Source organism: Saccharomyces eubayanus, chromosome XV, assembly GCF_001298625.1.
Source record: "Saccharomyces eubayanus strain FM1318 chromosome XV, whole genome shotgun sequence".
NCBI lineage: Eukaryota > Fungi > Ascomycota > Saccharomycetes > Saccharomycetales > Saccharomycetaceae > Saccharomyces > Saccharomyces eubayanus.
The window spans coordinates 329,265-350,936 of NC_030974.1; the positions used below are offsets into that span (position 1 = coordinate 329,265).

Genomic DNA, 21,672 nt, shown 5'->3' on the forward strand with positions numbered 1-21,672 from the left:
AGGCGTCTTCGGCGTAGAGATAGGTGCTTTTAATAGAAGTATCAGACCTTTAGTTACAATTCTTTAAGGAATCACATCAAAATATGAGAAATAGTGAAAAAAAACACAACCTCATAGTAAAGCGCGTTTCCGTAAAGTGCCGTTGGCTAACAAGAAGCGAATGGGTAAAACTGTGTCATTTATAAGATAGTAGGCAGAGCACACAAAGGAGCCACGCTGTACCTGATACATCTGGAGTGTTTATGATGAGTTTTTATGGCTATAATGTTCTGTCCAGGCGTCTCTCTGTCCAAGCCTGGAGCATAGGTGGCGGTAGTAGAGGCAGCCATCAGCGATGGATTGGCCATACAAGCGCTGCTCTCATAGATGCTGTCAATGAGGAAACCCCACCTGACAAGTTACGTTCCGACCTACATAGCGCCCTTCAGATGGTTGATGAAATATACGATACAAATACTGCGGCAGAGGACGTTAATGACAAGGGCAAGGAAGGTCGACAAAAATATACCCGAGAGATGGACAAGGCCTTTAATTTGCTTAAAACAAACATAAAGAAGGAAGATAGACAAATTAAATATTTGAAGCCTACAAGAGCACGAACGCGCCCTACTAGCGGGTCATATACCTTCCAAATAAATGCTCAAAAAGTTAAGCATACATTAGTACCTTACAATCGAAAAGGTGCTCATAAAAACGACCATAAGCCACCTGAAATAGCCCATGGGCTGACTAGAGTACTATATCAACCCTTGTCGTTACAAAAATTGAGAGATAATAGAAGCGGAATGTATAATTTTGACCCTGCAGTGGAGGATATCAATCCAGAGTTTTTGGAGAAGAGAAGTGAAGAGAATATAAATGCGAGTTCTCTTGGGAGTAAACAAACGAAACCAATTTTCATCACACCTCACAAGGATGAATCTCTATTGAAGGTTGCCAACGAACACAAAAAAAAATACATTTCCTCGTCAAGTTCTATGACCTCGATACTTTCCCAGTTGCATTATCTTCTTTCCAACTTTAGAAAGTTGAACATCATTGATTCTTCGATATCTAGGAACTTCCCTCAGAAAAATTGTAATTATTCAGAAAGTGCATATTTTCCATCAACAGTCATTTTAAGAAAGAAAAAAAAAGGCGTTTGTTCTATCGATTCCGATCGAAGTCTGGATAGAGAAATGGTTCTCTCTGTACTGGGACACTATCTTGAAGATTTCCTAACAAAAAAGTCGCCTAACAGTTTACAAGCTGAAAACTACCATTATTCCAGCATAGACGAATTCATCGTGAGATCTCAATTAGACGCCTACGATCCAAATCTACCTGGAACTGGTGTTTTTGATTTAAAGACAAGGGCTGTTTCTGCTATAAGGTATGATTTGTCACATGTAGAGAATAACAATAATCAAACTGGATACGAGATAGACCGGGTCTATGGCGAATTTGAATCCTTGGAAAGGGAATATTTTGAATTGATAAGGTCCGCACTTTTGAAATATTCTTTACAGGCTAGAATTGGTAAAATGGACGGTATATTTGTTGCCTATCACAATATCTCTAAAATGTTTGGATTCCAATATCTACCTTTGGATGAGTTAGATTATATAATACATTCTTCATGCAACAACAAATTTGATAGTTTATTAGAGCAGAAGGACGAAATTATGAAAGGCATATATGGTGAAGAAGACTACATTTTACGCCACAGTAGGAACGACAAAGAGATTGCCTCCTTGGTGGCTAGTAGAGAATTTAAAATGTCAATGAATTTGTTTAGCAATATTTTGAAGCATGTTGAGCAATTACTGAACTCAAACACTACTAGCTGGGAAATGTGTAAAATAATGCTCAAAACCGAAGTTGAAGAAAAACAGCTGAAAAATGGCCGCTTCTTTAACGAGCCAGTTCTAAATATCGTAGCCCTGCCACTAACATCTGGGTATGAGGATAAATCACTACTGGTAAAGGAGGCTTCGAACGAACAATTGACAGAAGAGCTAACGAACATTCGCCTGTATAATGAAAATCTTTTAGAAGAGAACTTGGATATGTTGGTCGGCTTTAAGGTAAACGTCAAGCATTTCTACCATCATCACCCTAGTACTATGAATCTGCCAACATTTGCTTCGAAAAAGAAAGATATTCTGGACCCCGATGCCCGTGAATATATTTCTGACATAATGAAGCGAGATTGGTATAAGGATATACGATCCACACAAACTCCAAACTTCTTCCATGCATCAGATGTTTCCACTTGGGAAGTCAATTCTACCTTTACAGATATCATCGATAAGAAGGAGTTGAGGAGTTTATACCTGAAATATCTAGATGTTAAATTAAAGGCGTTGAAGAACCAAGTCCTTACACGTCAGGAACCAGACACATCCCGAAAGGATGAAATTATAAATCGAATCAAAAAATTGCAAACCCGCAGGAAACACGGCAGTAGCACAAGTCACAACAAATCATCAAATTTTGGTCCCTCACGACTACAAACCAAGCTGCGTGCATACGCCAAGAAGGGTGCTCTACGAAGGAAACTTTGGGAAAGTAATGCTAAATTGCATGCGTAAGGAATGATTTTTAGCGCCAGAAACTTAATGTGAGCGAAAACAATTTAATCTCTTAAGCGTTTTCCCTTGCTCATGTAACTATTGTATATTTTTACAAATACTAATATATGTCACACTACTCTTGTAAGTATAACCATTTTTATCATTAATAGCTCTCGAGGGGGGCGGGTATTTTTATGTGTACTCTAAAGATACCGTTAAGAGAAGGCTTCTAAACCTACAAGAAATGGCCTATTTTGGCCAGATAAAAAACAGCTTATTGTGTTCGTAATTCTGGAATGAAGATTTCTAGATTAACAGTCCACTAGGCAACTTGCGGCCACCTCTCCTAACTATTCGCGGCATGAGTTTTTGCTTAGAAAGCCTCTTGCATTTTTCAGCATTTCTTTCTTATTGCTTAACCGGAAAAAAAAGAAAAGGGGTCCCCTTTTCAAAACAAATATGTGAACGAGATAGAGATGCAAATCTAATATTGATAACGAGTAGAGAGATCATCCTAGTTTCCATCTATCACTTGCTTCTCCCTTCATATAAACAACCGATGTTTTCATCTTCTTCTCGACCTTCTAAAGAGCCATTACTATTTGACATTAGACTAAGAAGCCTAGATAATGATGTTTTGTTAATAAAAGGTCCTCCAGACGAGGCATCCTCTGTGTTACTATCTGGTACTATTGTCTTATCTATTACCGAACCTATCCAAATTAAATCTTTAGCGTTGAGACTTTTTGGAAAATTGAGGTTAAATGTTCCAACAGTTTTGCAAACTGCTAATGGTCCATATAAACGATACTCCAAATTCGAAAGGAGTATATACTCTCATTTTTGGGACGATTTCAATATAAAGAGTTATTTTCAAAACTTGTATGACAATCATAATAATGGTAAAACAACTATTTCTAGTAAATCCTCAACAAATTTAGCGACTTTGCCAAAAAGGACAAGAGCTCTTTCTAGTACATCTTTAATATCAAATAATGGACAAACAAGTACGAATAAAAACTATCGCACCTTAGTAAAGGGTAACTACGAGTTCCCATTTAGCGCAATCATTCCAGGTTCGTTGGTAGAAAGTGTCGAAGGTCTACCAAATGCAGCCGTCACGTATACATTAGAAGCTACCATCGAGAGACCTAAACAACCTGATTTGGTTTGTAAAAAGCATCTAAGAGTCATTCGAACATTGGCAACAGATGCGGTCGAATTATCTGAAACAGTATCCGTCGATAACTCATGGCCTGAAAAAGTTGATTATACAATCTCTATTCCAACTAAGGCGATTGCCATTGGTTCTTCCGCCATGATTGATATCTTGATTGTTCCCGTATTGAAGGGGCTAAAATTGGGTCCAATTAGGATTACCTTAGTAGAAACTTCTCAGTACTGCGGTAGCTATGGAGGGATTATTAACCAAGATAGAGTAGTGACCAAGTTGAAATTGAAAGATCCATTGAAGCATATTGCCCAAATAAAGAAGAGAAGAAGCCTGAATGAAACCAACGACGAGGATTTTGATATGGGCACTGGGGAGTTTCAAGACAAATGGGAAGTTCAAGCCTTATTGAATATACCTGCGAGCTTGTCCAAGTGCTCTCAAGACTGTCGAATTTTATCTAATATCAAAGTTCGTCATAAGATAAAATTTACAATAAGTTTACTAAATCCGGATGGCCATATTTCAGAATTGCGTGCGGCATTGCCCGTTCAATTATTCATTTCACCATTTGTTCCAGTTAATGTAAAAACGTCTGATGTTATCGAGAGAACGCTTAAGACATTTGGCCCTTCATATCAGGCCACAACTCAAAACGATAGTTCATTTAGCAACAAAAGATTTATAGACAATACTGAAGAAGACGTCATTTTCCAAAGATCTGTGTCCGAGTTACAATTGTCTTCGATGCCTACTATAGTAAATGGTTCCAATTCAAATGCTCACAATCCAGACGCAGAAACTTCGACTACCAATGATGCGGCTATGGTAGCCAGTCTAATGGTTCCTCCTAACTACGGAAATCATGTTTATGATCGTGTATATGGTGAAACAACCAATCAAAACAAAATATCGACACCAGTACCCCCAGTTGCCAGCGAGTCACAAGTCCTTGACGATATCCAAAACTTGTATATCTCGGATAGCAACGATACTAACAATTCTACTTCGGCACGGAATCCTGAAATTAGAATCGATGACGGTAACCCAAATAACTGTGATTCCCAAGACAACAGCGTCAATAATAGTAGCTCGAATTTGGTTATTAATTTTTTGACGGTTAATGATAACAGCAACAGCGCCTCCGGAAGTAGATATAATAATTACACTACTAATACAGGACTGAATAGTCCTTCGTTGACCCCGAGCTTCGCTCACTTATCGAGAAGAAATTCTTATAGTCGGCAAACTTCATCTACATCCTTGAAGAATGACTTGGAGCTTTCGACTTTAAGTAGAGTACCTTCATATGACAAAGCCATGAAATCCGACATGATCGGTGAAGATTTACCACCCGCTTATCCAGAAGAAGAACTTGATTCACAACAAAACAAGAAAGTGGAGTTAGAAAGGCCGAAAATTTTACACCATAAATCTACATCGTCTTTATTACAGTTTCCAAGTTCAAGCAAAACTTCCAATAATGTAAAAAGCTCGTCCAGCAAAACCCATTTGTCTCATTCTCCATTACCAAAAAGTAACAATACCTCCTCGGTATCATTACAACAACTGACAAGGAGCAACACGGATAGCTCCTTCAATTTGAATCTATCTTTCGCGGCCCCAAAAAGCAATTCGGCAAGTAGACACTTTTCATTCAATATGACACCATCCTTGACTAATTCAAATACTAATAGCCAAAACAATCTATACTTTAGTAACGCTGAGCTGGCTTCTGATGCGGATCAAGCAAGGCCGGAGGAAAACTACATGGGCTCAGTCGAAACTCAGAGATCACGCTCCTCATCAATTAGAAGTAATACCAGTAACTCACCATCTAGACAAAAGACCGGTTCATTTTCCAACTTCATGGAGATGTTCACAAGACGAGACCGCGCATAGATCATTTCCTTTATATTCGTCCGAACTCTAACATGCGATCTGTAAGTAGTGAACGTATATCTGTACAGCTAGGCATATATATTATGATTGAATAATCAAATGTATCATACAATTTAAAATAAGACTAAGAATCCGTTGGATGTCCTCGAGGTGGTGAATTTGTCTCACTACACCACTTTCCGGAAGTGCCACGTTCATCTCAATAAATGGGATTATGGTAACCAGGCCGAAAACTATTTTGCCAAGTAAACGATCCATGCTTACGTAATATTGCCTAATCTCACCTGCACTTAAAAACAATAGAAAAGCGGAAGGGGGCCGAATTTGGAAAATGTAAAAGTAGAAACAAATGCGAAACCAACCAGAAAGGCCTCTGTAGTGCTGATATAATCTCACTCGCACGCATTTGCTATTCCCAGGAGTACTCCCAAGAAATTCGAATTGTTTTGTTGAAGTTTGTAATTTTTTAAGATCTATTTGATGTTGTCTACCCTAAATATTGCTCTAAGACCTCTATTTTATGCCTACGATATCTCTTGAGTGCAAATTCTGGAAATCACTTTCTCAAATAGTTACGAACCCTCCTGCAAAAGGAGTTTGGGGTTTCTTGCTTATTTGCCCTACTTCTTCTACGCAAGCAATCAAGCCTCGCTCTATAGTACGTCCAGAATAAACAACGCGGCTTAGTGAGTAATAGATTTGGACAATCACTGTTCAAGTCTGCATATTTCACAAATGTTTAGATGTTTTTGTAGTAACAAGATTCGACTATCGTGCATCTATTACTAGTATATACGGTACGGTGTTGGAAGATGACATAAATCACAGGACCGGCAAGACAAGATTTAAACTTTGATCGAAATTAATGGGATCTGGAAGCGCAAAGATTGATATTATAATAGGATCAATGAACGGAGTGCATAAAAAGTAAGATATGATCACTTACAGTATTATGCAAAATCACTTATTATAGTTTGTGGATTCCCAAATCCATGAGAAGAATATCTACTATAATCCGTACACATAATATTATAACATTAAGACATAATGGAATACCGAAGATTATCGTCAAATTTTAAAGGTCGATAATGTTGTATTAGGTTCGTAGCTTATATCTTTCAGTCGTCGAGGTGCCTCCTGTATAGATTTGATCAAACATGACTAATGTTTGATACTAAAATATGATTTTGGGGGGAATACTTATTTTTAAATCTCCGAGAGAGCCAAAATTTCTGTTTTGGGTCTTCGCTCCTTTTTTGTATCGTTACACAAGTTTTCATTTCTATCTGAAAGAGTTGCCGCTACCGCCCCATTATACCCTTGATATTGAACATACTGAATATTCTCTTTTTCAGTTACGCGCAAATAACCAAAAACACGAGAAAAAGTCACGTAATGTCCGTTGTAACCAATCTTAACAATACTGTTGATATTTAGTTAATCTAGTAAGTTTTAATAATTAAGGATTAGCAGTTCTTTCTTATTATTATTATATAAGAGAGGTATATAAAACACACGCTGATTGGTTATTTAAAACCTAATAGTTCAGACATAGTTCAGAATATGGAAAATGAGTTATCATGTATAACTCGTCCTCTTATATCTTAATTTCTGATCAATTAATAGACCTTTAATCTTATCTTCATTAATTACCAGATTTGGTTATTTGTATCATGATGAAACAATGTTTATCAATAGTAATAGTGCAAATATTATTATTCTTGTTTCAGATATTTTATCATACATGAATTGATCTGTGTCTGAAGACATCTATTGCAACAAATACGGCTCTTTCGACTACACATAAACTACCTGATGGATGGTTTCGTACTACGACAAGTACACACATGAGGAGCCCCAATTCCAAGAAGTTCTGGTCCTATAGTGTAGTGGTTATCACTTTCGGTTTTGATCCGGACAACCCCGGTTCGAATCCGGGTAGGACCTCTTTTTATCAAAAAATGATAGCTTGTGTCACAAATTCAATTGGCGGCCCGATCTTTTTAATGAATTCTATTTTTATGGCATTTTAGGATTTAAGACACACTATTAACCATGAAGCAGACACCAAAGATAGAACGCACAGAAGCACGAAATAAGTCATCAAAGGAAAAATGTCAATTTCTCAAGGTAATGTACTAAACAATATCTCTTTAAATAGCAAGCAAAATCTGAGATCAGTTCCTAAAATTAGTTCAAAAGTAAAGGCTGTGAAAGAAAAAAGCTTCAAGGCGATGTCCACCGAAACACAAGAACATAAGCAAAGAGCTGGATATATGCGTAAAGATTTGCAATTGAAAGAGTTTAGAATTAAAGGCCAGACACATTTCAAAAATGACGAATGCAAGAAAGTGATTCAGGAACCGAAAGAGCAGTTACAAGCGCAAAAAAAGCCTGTCTCTAATATTCATAATGTAAAAGAAAGTTCAGAAAAAAAATTTCAAAGGGCATCAAAGGTTAGTTCACTTTTCATTGGGAAGTTGAAACCGACCGTCACTGAGGAAATGTTGAAGCAAACCTTCAAAAAGTACCAATCTTTTGAATCTGCTAAGTTATGTCGCGATTTTCTCACCAAGAAATCGTTGGGATATGGATATTTAAACTTCAGAAATGAAAAAGATGCAGATTCTGCAAGAAAAGATTACAACTATACATTATTCTTTGGCCAAGAAGTTAAAATCATGCCATCAATGAAAAATACATTATTTAGGAAAAATATCGGAACAAACGTCTTTTTTTCAAACTTACCGCTAGATAATCCTCAACTGACGACAAGATCATTTTATCTAATAATGATTGAGTATGGAAACGTACTTTCATGTCTTCTAGAAAAGAGAAAGGACATTGGATTTGTTTATTTTGACAACGATATTTCCGCAAGAAATGTAATTAAGAAATTTAATAATCAAGAGTTTTTTGGAAATAAAGTTATATGTGGGATACATTTCGATAAAGAGGTAAGAAGTAGACCTGAATTTACCAAAAGAAAAAGGATGATTGGTTCCGACATTGTTATAGAAGATGAATTGTCAATTGGTAAAAATTTGCCAGATAATGCTCCCTTAAAAACAATACTTGTCAAGAATTTACCGACGGAAACAACACAAGAAGAAGTGCTAGATTTCTTTAGTGCCAGTGGTCCCGTCAAATCTGTATTTGTCTCTCGAAAACAAGGAAATAAGTCACCTAAGGCATTTGTTACATATAAAAATGAAAAAGATTCTAAAACGGCACAAAAAGATTTGGACAAAACAGTCTTCAAAGGCCAAACTATTTGGGTGGGCCCTGCCAAAGATAGATGTATTCATAATAAAAATGGGACGAGCAAGAAGACAAAGATTTACTTGAAAAGTTTAAGCTTCAATTGTAACAAGGAATTTCTTTCCCAAGTTTGCATACAAGAGAGAATAAAATATAGCGAGATTAAAATCACAAACTATAACTCATCTAATTGGACATTTTCTGGATACGTTGAATGTGTTTCCAGTTGTGAGGCTGAGAAACTATTTAAAATCTTAGATAGAAGACTCATCGGAAGTAGCCTGGTTGAAGCATCATGGACAAGAAATTATGATCATGTGTTTGATGAAATTGGTTATAATGGTAATGACGACAGTAATATCCCAGTTAACACTAGCTCTATGATGCGTTTTCATTATCCACAGCAGCAACCTTCTTACCAGATGGGACTACCATCACAGCTTCTATCACAAATCTCCCCGTTCCCATCGTATGCAAATTCCTGTACGAACATGAACTCTCTTGTAGCGACGCCAATGAAACCTCATCCTGCGTTTGACCTCACTTCAAGTAACAGTAACGAAAAAATGCAACCTGTTAGAGAATGTAAACAAGGAAATGAAGAGATATTAGAGTCATTAAAAAAAGTCATAAAGAGAAATCTACGGTACATAAATATTTCCGGCTTGAGTAAAGGAGAAAACTTGCGCAGTATTTCAGAATTTATTTTTGAAGTCTTTTGGGACCATGATTCTGGAAGGCTCGCTCACTTTTTATTATTAACAAATACTTCACCCGAATCACAGAAGAGCTTACAAAAACAAATCATTAAGGCTGCTGAAAGTCTTGGATTTTCAATTTAAAAACATCTTTGAAAAGAGAGAAATAAAAAAAAGTTTATTAATATATACTTTCGATACAAAGAAGATACGTATTTCTATAGAAAAGAAATGTTATTTTGCTTGCTATTATATTGAATGTTAAAATAGTTCATCAGAAAGACGCCATGTAGACCCAGTTTCATACCACTAAGCCGATAAAGTCGTTGTTTACCGCACTCAAATTCGAAAGATGATTGATCATAAAAGCTTGACGAAAAAGACTTCCTTAAGACACCTGGATAATTTTATAGCTACACGTATTCCATTAACATAACTGCATGAGCTCCATTGTTGCGTTTCTGGAAAATCAATATATACAAAAGCAGATTGTGTATAAGCTTGTTCGAGCTAAGAAACTCGAACATAATTGGCAGGAAAAATACCTTCTTTGCCATTGACTCTTCCCGTCCACCAATCATTCTGGGAATCTGATTTCTTCAAGATGGTTATAACGTCACCTTTCTTGAAAGCTAGATCGCCAGATTGTTCTCCTGCAAAGTTATACAGAGCAACAGCTGTTTGTGAAGTCGAGTGAAGAGATGTTGGCGACTTCGCCCTAGAATGATTATTGTCAATGTCAATTTTAGACATTTTATGCGATGAATTATCGGCATTGTTATCGCCGCTGGAATAGTCTTGGCCATGTCTTTGGCTATAGCCTCTTTCTCTACCATAGCTACGTGTATTTCCTCGAGCGTTGTCATATTCTTTACTGGCATACCCAGAAGCTCTGTCATACAAATCATCTTCCCATCGAGTATTAGTGCGCGGTTTAGTGCCTCTATCTACATGCGGGCCTATATTGTGGCTAGCACTCTTATCGGGAGACCTTCCGTAGTCACGCTCGTCATCGGCACTGTCAGATTCGTCATCATAAACCGGATCTTCATAACGACTGCGAGATCCTTGTGATATTCCTCTTCTTGACGATTTTGTGTTTGGGCGTGTTGAGGATTCATCAGCAGAATCAAAGGAGTCTGGAATGTCATCATAGTAACGGCTGTTTTCATCGCTGTTTTGGTCGTCATCGTAAAATTCGTCAGCATCATCATCATGACCGGGACCTGTAAAATTAAACGCTCTTGATTCTAGAATATGAAGCAATGGATCTGCTGCTGGCGGAACCCTTACTCTACCTGACAAAATCATCTTTGAAGTACAGTCATCACCATAGAACTTTCTGTTAGCTTCCCTCCTCTCTAAGATGGCTGAACCTTCCACAGAAACACCTGCGAATAACCCTTTGCTCTTGGAATAGGCGAAAACAGCCGAGACACCACCTGTAGATGCTGATGCTGCTGCTTCCGCACTTCTACCAAGAGGACCTGCGGAAACTGATACATTACCACCTAGAGTGATTGTACCGAACTCAGAAAATGACCTCACCGCTTCCTCAGAATTTAAAATAAAGACGAAATCAGTCAGTTCAATACCGACCATACCACCGGCGCCGGCACCCGCCATAGCAATAGCGGAAGGAGCAGACCATGAACCATCTTTCAATCTGGCCACAATCACACCCGAACCAGCCCTCCCCGAAAATAAGAAACCTGCCTTCAAAACCGTAATAATGGCTAGACCTTTGGCTTTTTTTAACACATACGGTGGAATAACCTGATCTGCTCCAAACACTTGATTTGGTTTAACAAAACTTCTCAAAACATTTGCAGCTTTTCTGTAGAAATAATCGAAATGAATCAATTATGACAACCGTTAGTATTTTGTTTATTGTGATCGGTGATTTATCAACAATATAAACAGAATGGAAAACTGTTAAGAATGATTATCTGTGTTTCTTGGGCGAAAAAGGGGATCGATTAAATCTGACATACTTCGTCTCGCTCTTTAAACTTCGTGGGATAGGATTATTGAAACCCATTTTTGATGCTGTTTTAAGCTGACTTGAGCTATATTAGGCTATCTTTGGCTATGTATTAAGAGTTTAAATCTGTTTGAAATTCCATATTAAATAGGGTCTAGTTAGGGGGAGAACTTTAATTCCCTTCGGGCCGTATTCGGTCATTATCGGAGTACCAAAAATTGGCGACTAGCCAGCATAGAAACATGATATCTAAAAAGAGAGCCAAGAACATAAAGACCAACAAAACCAATGTGGTCTGGAGGGAAAGACATAGTGGATCAGATATTTGATACTGGGTATTGGGTGGTTTCGAAAAGTGTTGTTTTGGGTGACGAGATCAGAAATCATGTCGGAAGATCTATAGAAACCATTAATGAAAAGATTTCCAACAGAAAGGCTCTCCCCGTGCAGGAAAGCAATTTCAGCACTAGCAGACAGGATATATTTAAAAAATTGAAAATTGGATTCCAGGATCATTGGAAGCTTGGGTTGGGCCTTTCTGCCACTTCCCTTTGCCTTTACCTTGGATATCGGACCTTTTTAAAACTCCCACCTCATTTACCTGAGGCGGAATCTAAGGCCGTGTTGATATTTGGTGACATGAATGATCCTATCGCAAGAAATCAGGTGATGGATTTATATCGCAGAAGGTTTATAGTGTATGTTTGCACAGAGAATGCAGATGTTTATAAGAAGCATGAAGAAGATCAGGATTTTGTATATTACATTGATCCTACTTGTGAAAAAGACTTCGAAGCCTTTTATCGTGACGTGCCAAGGCTAGCATCCATATTGTTTATGCCAAGGTTATCATATCATCCATCCGGAATAATATCGTGTGACTCATTAGAATCCGAAATACATTCAAGCATTTTTGTGTATTATCAAGCATTATTAAACGTTATACCACATTTAAAGAAGAAGACACAATTGATTCTATTTGACCCGTCTTTAACTTCGGAACTAAACTTGATTCATCATAGCACTGAAATCATATCATCTGGAATAATCAACTCACTATTCAATATTTTCCAGAGACATCAAAGATTAAGTGTTTTTTTAATCAAGCTTGGAATTCTACAAATCGGGTCTCAGCCATCAAACTATAAATTCCTGAACACATCCGGTTCAGATATACACAAGGCCCTACATTACCCCGTATACAAAATGATAATGGACGCCAATGGGTATAAAGTAAGACAATTCTTCAATTGGCTTGTGACCTTGGGGGGATGGAATACTGTTTACCATTGCGGTCGGTTTAGTTACTTGGCCACATGGCCGTTTGCGTCATTCATCTTTAACCGTCAAACATGTTTTTCCTTCAAACATCTCAAAAAACGGTTGGCCAGCGCATACCGTAATATTATCGCCATTCTGCCCACACCACAGTCAAACCCATCTGAAGAACGTCTAAAGTAGATATTACTTTCATATATCAATATATTTATAAATAACACAATCTGGAAAACGTGGCGATAACAAAGAAACTCCTTGTCAAAAGAAGACAGATGATGCACGACAAACTTGTGACATACTTACACACTCTCTTATAAAGTTATGATCCCTTATTGTAATTGGGACTTCAAGTTGTTCAACTGTTTAAGAATAGCCGATTTAGCTGTGCCACCAGTAGCATCTCTCCTTTCAACACTTTGTTCGAAGTTGAAAGTTTCGAAAAGATCTTCAGCAAATCTTGGATCGATCTTTTTGTATTGTTCTAAAGTCAATTTGTCAATACCACTCAGACCCAATCTTTCAGCGGCAGCAACACATTCACCAGAGATGTGATGGGTCTCTCTGAATGGAACACCTTTTCTGACCAAGTAATCAGCCAAGTCAGTAGCCAACATATCCATTGTTAGGGCGGCTTCCATCTTATCCTTGTTGACGGTCAATGTAGAAATAACACCTGTAGCAATCAACATGGAATGTTCTACAGTGGTCAAACAATCAAACAGAGGTTCCTTGTCTTCTTGCATATCTTTATCGTAAGTAGATGGGATACCCTTCAAACTCATTAAGAACCCTGTTAGGTCACCAAAGACTCTCCCGGACTTACCTCTCAATAATTCTAAGGAGTCGGCGTTTTTCTTTTGGGGCATCAAGGAGGAACCTGTTGAGTAAGCATCGCTTAACTGTATGAAACCGAATTCAGCCGTGCAGTATATAATCAAATCTTCAGCAAAACGGGAAATATGGTTCATGAACAGGGTTCCCCAAAACATCAATTCCACGATGAAATCTCTGTCAGAAACCGCAACCAATGAATTACCAATGACACTATTGAAACCTAATCCTTCAGCCAAAAATTCTCTGTCGATACCGTAAGGATGGCCAGCAAGAGCGCCTGCACCCAATGGCGATTGGTTTAATCTATGTAATATTTGAACCAGTCTTTTGTAATCTTCTGTAAAGTAGGTAGCATAAGAACTCAACCAGTGAGACCATCTAATAGGTTGAGCTCTTTGTAAATGTGTGTAGCCTGGCATCAGGATATCCATTTCTCCCTCTGCTCTCTTGACCAGAACATCGACCAAGCCCTTCATGGCTGGGAAGAGACTGTCGTTGACCACGTCACGGCAGTAGATTCTCAAATCAGTAACGACTTGGTCGTTACGCGACCTACCGGTATGAACTTTACCAGCAATGTCACGGCCAATGAGTTCACCAAGGCGTCTTTCGTTAGCAGTATGGATGTCTTCATCGTTTGCATGACGGACGAATTTGTCAGCTTCCCATTCTTTCTTGATTTCAGCCAACCCTTCATGGATCTTGGCCAGCTCTGTCTCCGTTAAAAGGCCAAGTTTCTGCAAACCCGCAGTGTATACCTTGGTACCTTCCAGGTCGGCCTTGTACATCTTATAATCATATGGAAGAGATGCATTGTACAGGTGCATCAAAGGATCGGTTTCGCCAGTGAATCTCCCACCCCATAGTTTTTGAGTACCGTCAGACATGTTTACCGTTGTTGAATTTCTATGAATATCTGCTCTTGAACCTTTCAATTGCTGATGCCTTCTTCTGGTTTGAGAGGAACTGCCTTTTCAGTGAACTCCCACAGTACCCTTAGCCTGTGTTTTTATACAATTCTTCATTTTTTTCACAAGTCTCAAGTCGCGTTAAGTTACCCAAAAAAGTGACTCATTCCTGTTACTAACCTTGGTCATTGAGACTCTGAAAAAAGAGTAACTGTTACAGAGCATGAAAAAAAAAAACACGATAAGAAAGAAAGGCGTATTAGGTTGGAAATGATGGGGCGGTGAGATAGGAAAACTTTTGGTTGCCGTTAACGGAGACACGGGGATTTTTGTTTTAGACTGTTAACGGCAATCGATTTTGCTGCAAAGCCAGTTGTTGCATGGGTCAAAGAATACTTAGAGGGGGAAAGTAAATATTAATCGGTATATACGTATATGTATGTGAGCGCACATGTGATCTTCGGCGAAAAAGGTTATGATTATGGTTTACATCTACCGCTGAAACGTGGATACAAGGAGCAGTCTCTGACGGTGAATCTGTCACATAACCAGGCCAAGATACGCTCGGTACCGAGACCATAGCCACCGTGTGGACAAGTACCGTATTTTCTTTGGTCGATGAACCAGTAGTAGGCGTCGGTATCGATGCCTTCACGGTTGAAGCCGGCCATTAATTCTTCAGTGTCATCGATTCTCATGGAACCACCGGTAATTTCACCAACGGTGGGCATTAGGACGTCAACGGACTCGGTGACACGTGGGTCATCAGAGCAACGCTTCATGTAGAAAGACTTGATTTCTACTGGGAATCTTGTCAGCAAGATTGGGACACCGATGGTGTCGGTCATCTTTCTTTCGGCAGCCTCGGCAATGTCGTCACCAAACTGGAAGTCTTGGTCTTCTTCGTTCTTGATGCCGTGCTCTTGCAACCAAGTGATGGCGTCCTTGTATTGTAGTCTCATGAAAGGGGCCTTTGGGGCTTGGAAGCCAGGGTTCAACTGCTTCACCAGTGGACCGGCGATGGGGTCTTCCAAAACGTATTGGACGGTTTTGACAATCACAGTTTCGATGTGGTGTAGTAGGTCTTCGAAAGTCAAGAAAGCTAGTTCGGCTTCGATGTGAGTGTATTCGGACAAATGTCTTCTTGTGTGGGACTTTTCAGCTCTGAAGGATTCCTGGATACTGTAGACATCACCTAGAGCGGGCAAACAGGTTTCCAAGTATAATTGTGAACTTTGGGTCAAGTACGCTTGTTCGCCGTAATAGTCCATCTTGAACAAAGTGGAACCACCTTCGACTTGGGTTTGCACCATGCATGGTGGAGTTACTTCGGTTAAGCTTTCTTCATCGTAAACACGTCTGACACTTTTCAATAGAGCAGCACGAACTTTCATGACTGCAGATAAAGCGTCCCCTCTTAGGGCTAAATGACGTTGATCCAACAGCAAAGATGGGTCGGCGCCCTCTGCGATCTTGTTGGTGAAAGAGTCCTCGCCACCGGGGGCCAAGCCTACGATTTCGTAGTAGTCGACGTCCAACTCGACACCACCTGGAGCGGTCTTACCTTCAGGCAACTTGGCCACGGTACCGTACAGAGTAACGGTGGATTCCAAAGTCAAATCTAGGGTTTGTTGAGCCAAGGCCAAATCACCGGATAAAACACACTGGATGAACCCGGAACCGTCTCTTAGGACAACGAAGATGACCTTTTTGTTGGAACGCAATCTGTGGACCCAACCGGAGATCTTGACTCTTTGCCCAACCTTGGCGTAAGAATCGTAGATCTTGGCCTTGGTGGCAGCTGGTAGGGACTCGTCCTCCTTTATGGTGATCTTCAAGGCAGAAAGTTGCTTGGCAGCGTTTTCGGCATCCTTCTGCTGTTTCTTCAACTCTTGTTCCTTCTGCTTAACAGCTTTTTTCTTTAAACCTTCACAGCCCTTACGAGCCTTCTTCAAAGCAGAGGCACTGATCTCCTGAAACTCGTTGTCTTCAGCCTTGAACACAAACAACTTGGGTTCGGTGGCATCACTTTTCTGCTGGGATGCAAATAGAGCATATGCTGGGGTCTTGAAAGGTTGGTCTTGAGAACCGGCCGTGGTCAATTCGTCCACACCGGCAATCTCCTTAATGTACAAAGATGACATGGTGAAAAAATCAAGGTGTAATATCTGTCTGCTTGCCTGGGAGCCCGAGCAATGGTCAGCACCGACTGCTGACCCAGGCCACACACACATCTTCTTATACCATTCGATCCTCCTCGATGGTTGGATCAGTCATAATGTCCAGGCTGCGAGGACCCTTGGTCACTACTCACGACGGAAAATTTTTCACTTTTTTGCGTCCGCCAAAGACCCGCGCGATTGCTTTTGGAAAAGTGAAAAATTGGATAAGCGATGCTTGACTCAGCGGGCCTTGGCTTCCGAGAGGCAGCGTGTGATGTGCTACGCTGGTGCTGGTGCTGGCGGTCTAGACAGCATTTCCCACAAGAGAGTGAGGAGCTCAGTGTACACTCGTGCGTCGACACATTCACGAATATACGAAGCAAGACAAAACCGAAGAAAGTAGAACAATACACACAATGCCTGTCTCCGAAGCCTTTGCTAAGTTGTGCGTAACTGAAAAGCCTGCTGCCGAATCTGCCGTTGCAGTGAAGTCCCTGGTTTTCAAGCCAAAGACACCAAAGTCTGCCACTCCCGTCCCCATCGTAGTGGTGGCCTTGCAGTCCACCACTACTGGCTCTCCATTAATTGCGAGCGCCACTTCTACCAAGGATCCAAGATTAGCTCGTGATGATTTGGTCAAGCAAGCGTTCCAATCTGAGTCTGCCAGAGCTTTCATTCTGGGCGATTTGGCTAACGCCACAACCGATTTCCACTTACTGATTGACCAAGAGTTGAGCACTGTGGACGGTGACACCGTTTTGCAGCTAAACGATACCACGTTCATGAAGAAGGCTGACATGATGAAGTTTCTAAGCGATTTTGAAAAATTCCAGAAGGTGGTTGATTTCTCTCAGGAAGTGACCAAGGAGGCCGCTACCGATGGCAAGAAACAACAGAAGAAGCAGCAACCTTCTAAGGCTGCTGCAGCTGCCGCTGCTGCCGCTGCCGCTGCCGCTTTGGAGGACGCCAAATTGATCGGCATCACCGTAGACAAGGCTTTGGACTTCCCGGGCTGGTACCAACAAATCTTGACCAAAGGTGAAATGTTGGACTACTATGATGTTTCTGGTTGTTACATCTTGAGACCTCCTTCTTATTCCATTTGGGAAAGCATCCAGAGATGGTTTGACGACAAAATCAAGGCCATTGGTGTGCAAAACGCATACTTCCCAATGTTTGTCTCCTCCCGTGTCTTGGAAAAGGAAAAGGACCATGTCGAAGGTTTTGCTCCAGAGGTTGCCTGGGTCACCAGAGCTGGTTCCTCCGAATTGGAAGAACCAATCGCAATCAGACCAACTTCTGAAACCGTGATGTACCCTTACTACGCCAAGTGGATCCAATCCTACAGGGACTTACCTTTGAAACTAAACCAGTGGAATTCTGTCGTTAGATGGGAGTTCAAGCACCCTCAACCTTTCTTGAGAACCAGAGAATTCTTGTGGCAAGAAGGTCATACTGCTCATTTGACTTCTAAGGACGCTGAAGAGGAGGTCTTGCAAATCTTGGATTTCTACGCTGGTGTTTACGAAGAATTATTAGCCGTTCCTGTTGTAAAAGGTAGAAAGACTGAAAAGGAAAAATTTGCTGGTGGTGATTTTACCACAACCTGTGAAGGTTATATTCCACAGACCGGCCGTGGTATTCAAGGTGCTACCTCTCATCACCTGGGCCAAAACTTCTCCAAGATGTTCAACTTGTCTGTGGAGAACCCATTAGGTTCAGACCACCCAAAGATCTTTGCTTACCAAAATTCTTGGGGTCTATCCACCCGTGTCATCGGTGTCATGGTCATGATCCATTCCGACAATAAAGGTCTGGTTATCCCCCCAAGAGTGTCTCAATACCAATCCGTTGTTATTCCAGTAGGTATCACAAAGAAGACTTCTGAAGAGCAACGTAAACACATTCACGAATCCGCCAGAAGCGTGGAAGCTCGTTTAAAGAAGGTCGGTATTAGAGCCTTTGGTGACTATAACGATAATTATACTCCAGGCTGGAAATTCTCTCAATATGAGTTGAAGGGTACACCAATCCGTATTGAATTGGGTCCTAAGGATATTGAAAAGAACCAAGTTGTCGTTGTCCGTAGAAACGACTCCAAGAAATATGTCGTTTCCCTTGATGACTTGGAAACTCGTATTCCAGAAATCTTGGAAGAGATGCAAGGCGATTTATTCAAAAAGGCTAAGGAACTATTTGACACTCACAGAGTTGTCATTAATGAATGGAGAGATTTTGTTCCAGCTTTGAACAAGAAAAATGTTATTTTGGCTCCATGGTGTGGCATCACTGAATGTGAAGAAGACATCAAAGAATCTTCTGCAAAGAGAGACGATGGTGAAGAATTTGAAGAGGACGACAAGGCTCCAAGTATGGGTGCTAAGTCTCTATGTATTCCATTTGACCAACCTATATTGAATGATGGTCAAAAGTGTATCAAGTGTGAACGTACTGCTGTTAACTACTGTATGTTTGGTCGTTCTTATTAGCTGCATACCTCCGATCATTTCCATATATAGAATTTTTATTTTCTGCTTTTTGTCTTTTCTAAAAATCAATATTATCATGTCCTAATTAACACTATCGTAGAAATAAATGTATCTTGACCGACATATTAATGTGCAGTCTTTGCGTTTACATTTTCAATCGAAACACTCATCATTGCCCAAAGAATAGTTATACTTTTAAAAAGTATAAAAATAATAAATATTATTGGACGAGTCCGGAATCGAACCGGAGACCTCTCCCATGCTAAGGGAGCGCGCTACCGACTACGCCACACGCCCTAATTATTTGTTAGAATAAAAACAGTAAAATCTCAATATTAATAACGAATAAAGGAACTAGTGAAATTGCAAACAAATATATGTGCACATTTAAGCTCTTTAAAGATTGAATATGTTGATAATTAGCAGTTTAGTAAGTTGTAATAATTAAGAATAAGCAGTTCTTTCTTATTATTATAAGAGAGGTATATAACACACACACTGATTGGTTATATAAAACCTAATGGTTGAAAAATGGTTTAAGCATTATTAATGAGTTATCAGTTATAGCTCATCTGCTTATATACTAATTCCTGATCAATTGATAGATCTTTAATCTTATCTTCACTAATTACCAGATTTRGTAATTTGTATCATGATGGAACACTGTATATAAATAGTAGTAATATAATATTATTATTCTGATTTCTGATTTTATCCCATATTAATGAATGAGTGTCTGAATACAACTATTACAACAGAATAGATGGGGCCGTTATGCAATATTGAAGATATCACTCTGCTAAAAAAATAAATTCCTTGAACACCTTTGTTATTTTATGTTTTTATGTGCCGATGTGACAACTAAAAATTATTTATTTCAAATGTTTCATGCCAAAATATTCAACCCAAAGTTATTGGATTAAACGACAATCAATGTAAATATTAATTGAACGGCCGTTACCAAGACTTTATCGGCATGGACTTGCGTTAAAGCACATGAGTACATTTGATTATCACATCATTGTACTTCTTAGTTCTAAAAAATCTTGATTTAATTGATTAAAAAGTAAATTTATATTTATATATTTAGATAAAAGAAGATGACTTTAACTATACAGAAAAATAAATTATTCACTTTACTTTCTTCTGAAAGAGGTACCTTCAGATAATTTGGCCTTACCACCGGTTGGAGTACATAAGACGGTAGAGCATGATTCACAAGTGACAGCAGTTTGAGCATGAGAAAAAACGGTAGTGATGTTCAAACAACCTGGGCATTTGACATCCAAGAAGTAAGATCTTGGACTTTGAACCAAAGTCTTTAACTTGTGCTTTCTGGCTTCAGAAGCAGCAGTTGGGTGCAACAAATCTTGAACTAAAACCTGTAATAAAAAAGAAAAGAAAAAAAACAATTATTGTTTTAAAAAAATTAATGTTAGTAATTTGAAAACTATCGAAAGTAGGTTATCAGCAGGAAACATAGAATAATTCAAGATCAAATCAATTTCGCATGGAGTAAAAACCCGTCCCATCGATTAACGTTGTTCAATTTGTCGACAATCATTTATTACACCTATTCTCCGCTATTTGAAAATATAAGGTCAAAGATTGGCTCTAAACTTAATAACGGCATATACACGCTCACAACTGGTTCTGGAAACTTCTTTGATCCTTATTCAGAACCGCTCCAATATCACTTTGTATCGTCAAACATCATCTTCATCTTTAAAAAAAAGTCGTTGCTGCTGGTTCAATGTGTTATTTGTTCAGGCGCATGCCTTATGGTCAAGTATTATCTTGTTCACCATTATAGTGGTGTTATTGTCGTTTATCCTTATGCCTTTTTATTATCTTTTTCCATTTTTTTTCTTGGTTCACATTGATCTTATTCTCCAAAAGTTATGCTATTCTGTTTCCTTTTCGTCCTGTATCATAACGCATCTTTCACATACCATATTGATCTAATATATATGCACTTATTATCTGGTGTGTCTTCGTAGTTTTAACAAGAACAGATATTTTACAGGAATTTGATGTCTAAAATTAGTTATAGATATTTTCAAGAAGTTGCAACACACCTAAGAGGATGAGAGCTAACTTACCAAACCAACACCCGAGAAAGGTCGGCGGGAGCTCAGAGGGGTCTGTGGAGGGAACTACCGCTCCCCACTACGGTCTGGAAAGAGTGTTCCCTCCAGAGAAAAGCCAAACTACCTCGGGAGGGGAGACGTGAGCCTAGCATATTCCTTGCGAGCTGGTGGCAATCGAAATTTACGAGGGCAGCCTGTACCGATGCAGTCGCGTCTTTCCATTTTTTGAGATATTTCAATGCCCGCTCACTTTTTCATTTTTTTCAAGCGCACATGTATGGGCGTAAATATGTTCAAAGAATGTATGGGTCTAAATGGGAAAGGAAATCATACTAAGTTT

The 21,672-nt window shown here is 39.3% G+C and overlaps 8 protein-coding genes and 2 non-coding genes across 10 annotated transcripts; 6 read left to right on the forward strand and 4 right to left on the reverse strand.

The window, feature by feature from the left end:
• Window positions 1-242: 242 nt before the first annotated feature.
• Window positions 243-2,573, forward strand: PET127 (Pet127p; the record flags this gene model as incomplete). The annotated part of the gene is made up of 1 exon (XM_018365544.1): window positions 243-2,573. The coding sequence occupies one exon, from the start codon at window positions 243-245 to the stop codon at window positions 2,571-2,573; it is 2,331 nt and encodes a 776-aa protein (XP_018221799.1).
• A 343-nt stretch (window positions 2,574-2,916) lies between these two features.
• Window positions 2,917-5,628, forward strand: ROD1 (Rod1p; the record flags this gene model as incomplete). Its single annotated transcript, XM_018365545.1, has 1 exon — window positions 2,917-5,628. One exon carries the CDS (start codon window positions 2,917-2,919, stop codon window positions 5,626-5,628), a length of 2,712 nt encoding a protein of 903 aa, XP_018221800.1.
• Window positions 5,629-7,503: 1,875 nt separating this feature from the next.
• On the forward strand, window positions 7,504-7,575 carry DI49_2421. The gene has a single exon. It is a non-coding gene; the product is annotated as a tRNA-Gln (tRNA).
• Window positions 7,576-7,742: 167 nt separating this feature from the next.
• MIP6 (Mip6p) lies at window positions 7,743-9,731 on the forward strand (the record flags this gene model as incomplete). The annotated part of the gene is made up of 1 exon (XM_018365546.1): window positions 7,743-9,731. One exon carries the CDS (start codon window positions 7,743-7,745, stop codon window positions 9,729-9,731), a length of 1,989 nt encoding a protein of 662 aa, XP_018221801.1.
• Window positions 9,732-10,097: 366 nt separating this feature from the next.
• On the reverse strand, window positions 10,098-11,213 carry YSC84 (Ysc84p; the record flags this gene model as incomplete). Its single annotated transcript, XM_018365547.1, has 1 exon — window positions 10,098-11,213. One exon carries the CDS (start codon window positions 11,211-11,213, stop codon window positions 10,098-10,100), a length of 1,116 nt encoding a protein of 371 aa, XP_018221802.1.
• A 646-nt stretch (window positions 11,214-11,859) lies between these two features.
• YSC83 (Ysc83p) lies at window positions 11,860-13,032 on the forward strand (the record flags this gene model as incomplete). Its single annotated transcript, XM_018365548.1, has 1 exon — window positions 11,860-13,032. The coding sequence occupies one exon, from the start codon at window positions 11,860-11,862 to the stop codon at window positions 13,030-13,032; it is 1,173 nt and encodes a 390-aa protein (XP_018221803.1).
• Window positions 13,033-13,178: 146 nt separating this feature from the next.
• On the reverse strand, window positions 13,179-14,570 carry ARG4 (argininosuccinate lyase ARG4; the record flags this gene model as incomplete). Its single annotated transcript, XM_018365549.1, has 1 exon — window positions 13,179-14,570. One exon carries the CDS (start codon window positions 14,568-14,570, stop codon window positions 13,179-13,181), a length of 1,392 nt encoding a protein of 463 aa, XP_018221804.1.
• A 500-nt stretch (window positions 14,571-15,070) lies between these two features.
• Window positions 15,071-16,825, reverse strand: DED81 (asparagine--tRNA ligase DED81; the record flags this gene model as incomplete). Its single annotated transcript, XM_018365550.1, has 1 exon — window positions 15,071-16,825. One exon carries the CDS (start codon window positions 16,823-16,825, stop codon window positions 15,071-15,073), a length of 1,755 nt encoding a protein of 584 aa, XP_018221805.1.
• Window positions 16,826-17,169: 344 nt separating this feature from the next.
• Window positions 17,170-19,242, forward strand: DI49_2427 (proline--tRNA ligase; the record flags this gene model as incomplete). Its single annotated transcript, XM_018365551.1, has 1 exon — window positions 17,170-19,242. The coding sequence occupies one exon, from the start codon at window positions 17,170-17,172 to the stop codon at window positions 19,240-19,242; it is 2,073 nt and encodes a 690-aa protein (XP_018221806.1).
• A 224-nt stretch (window positions 19,243-19,466) lies between these two features.
• DI49_2428 lies at window positions 19,467-19,539 on the reverse strand. The gene has a single exon. It is a non-coding gene; the product is annotated as a tRNA-Ala (tRNA).
• Between the last annotated feature and the right edge of the window lie 2,133 nt (window positions 19,540-21,672).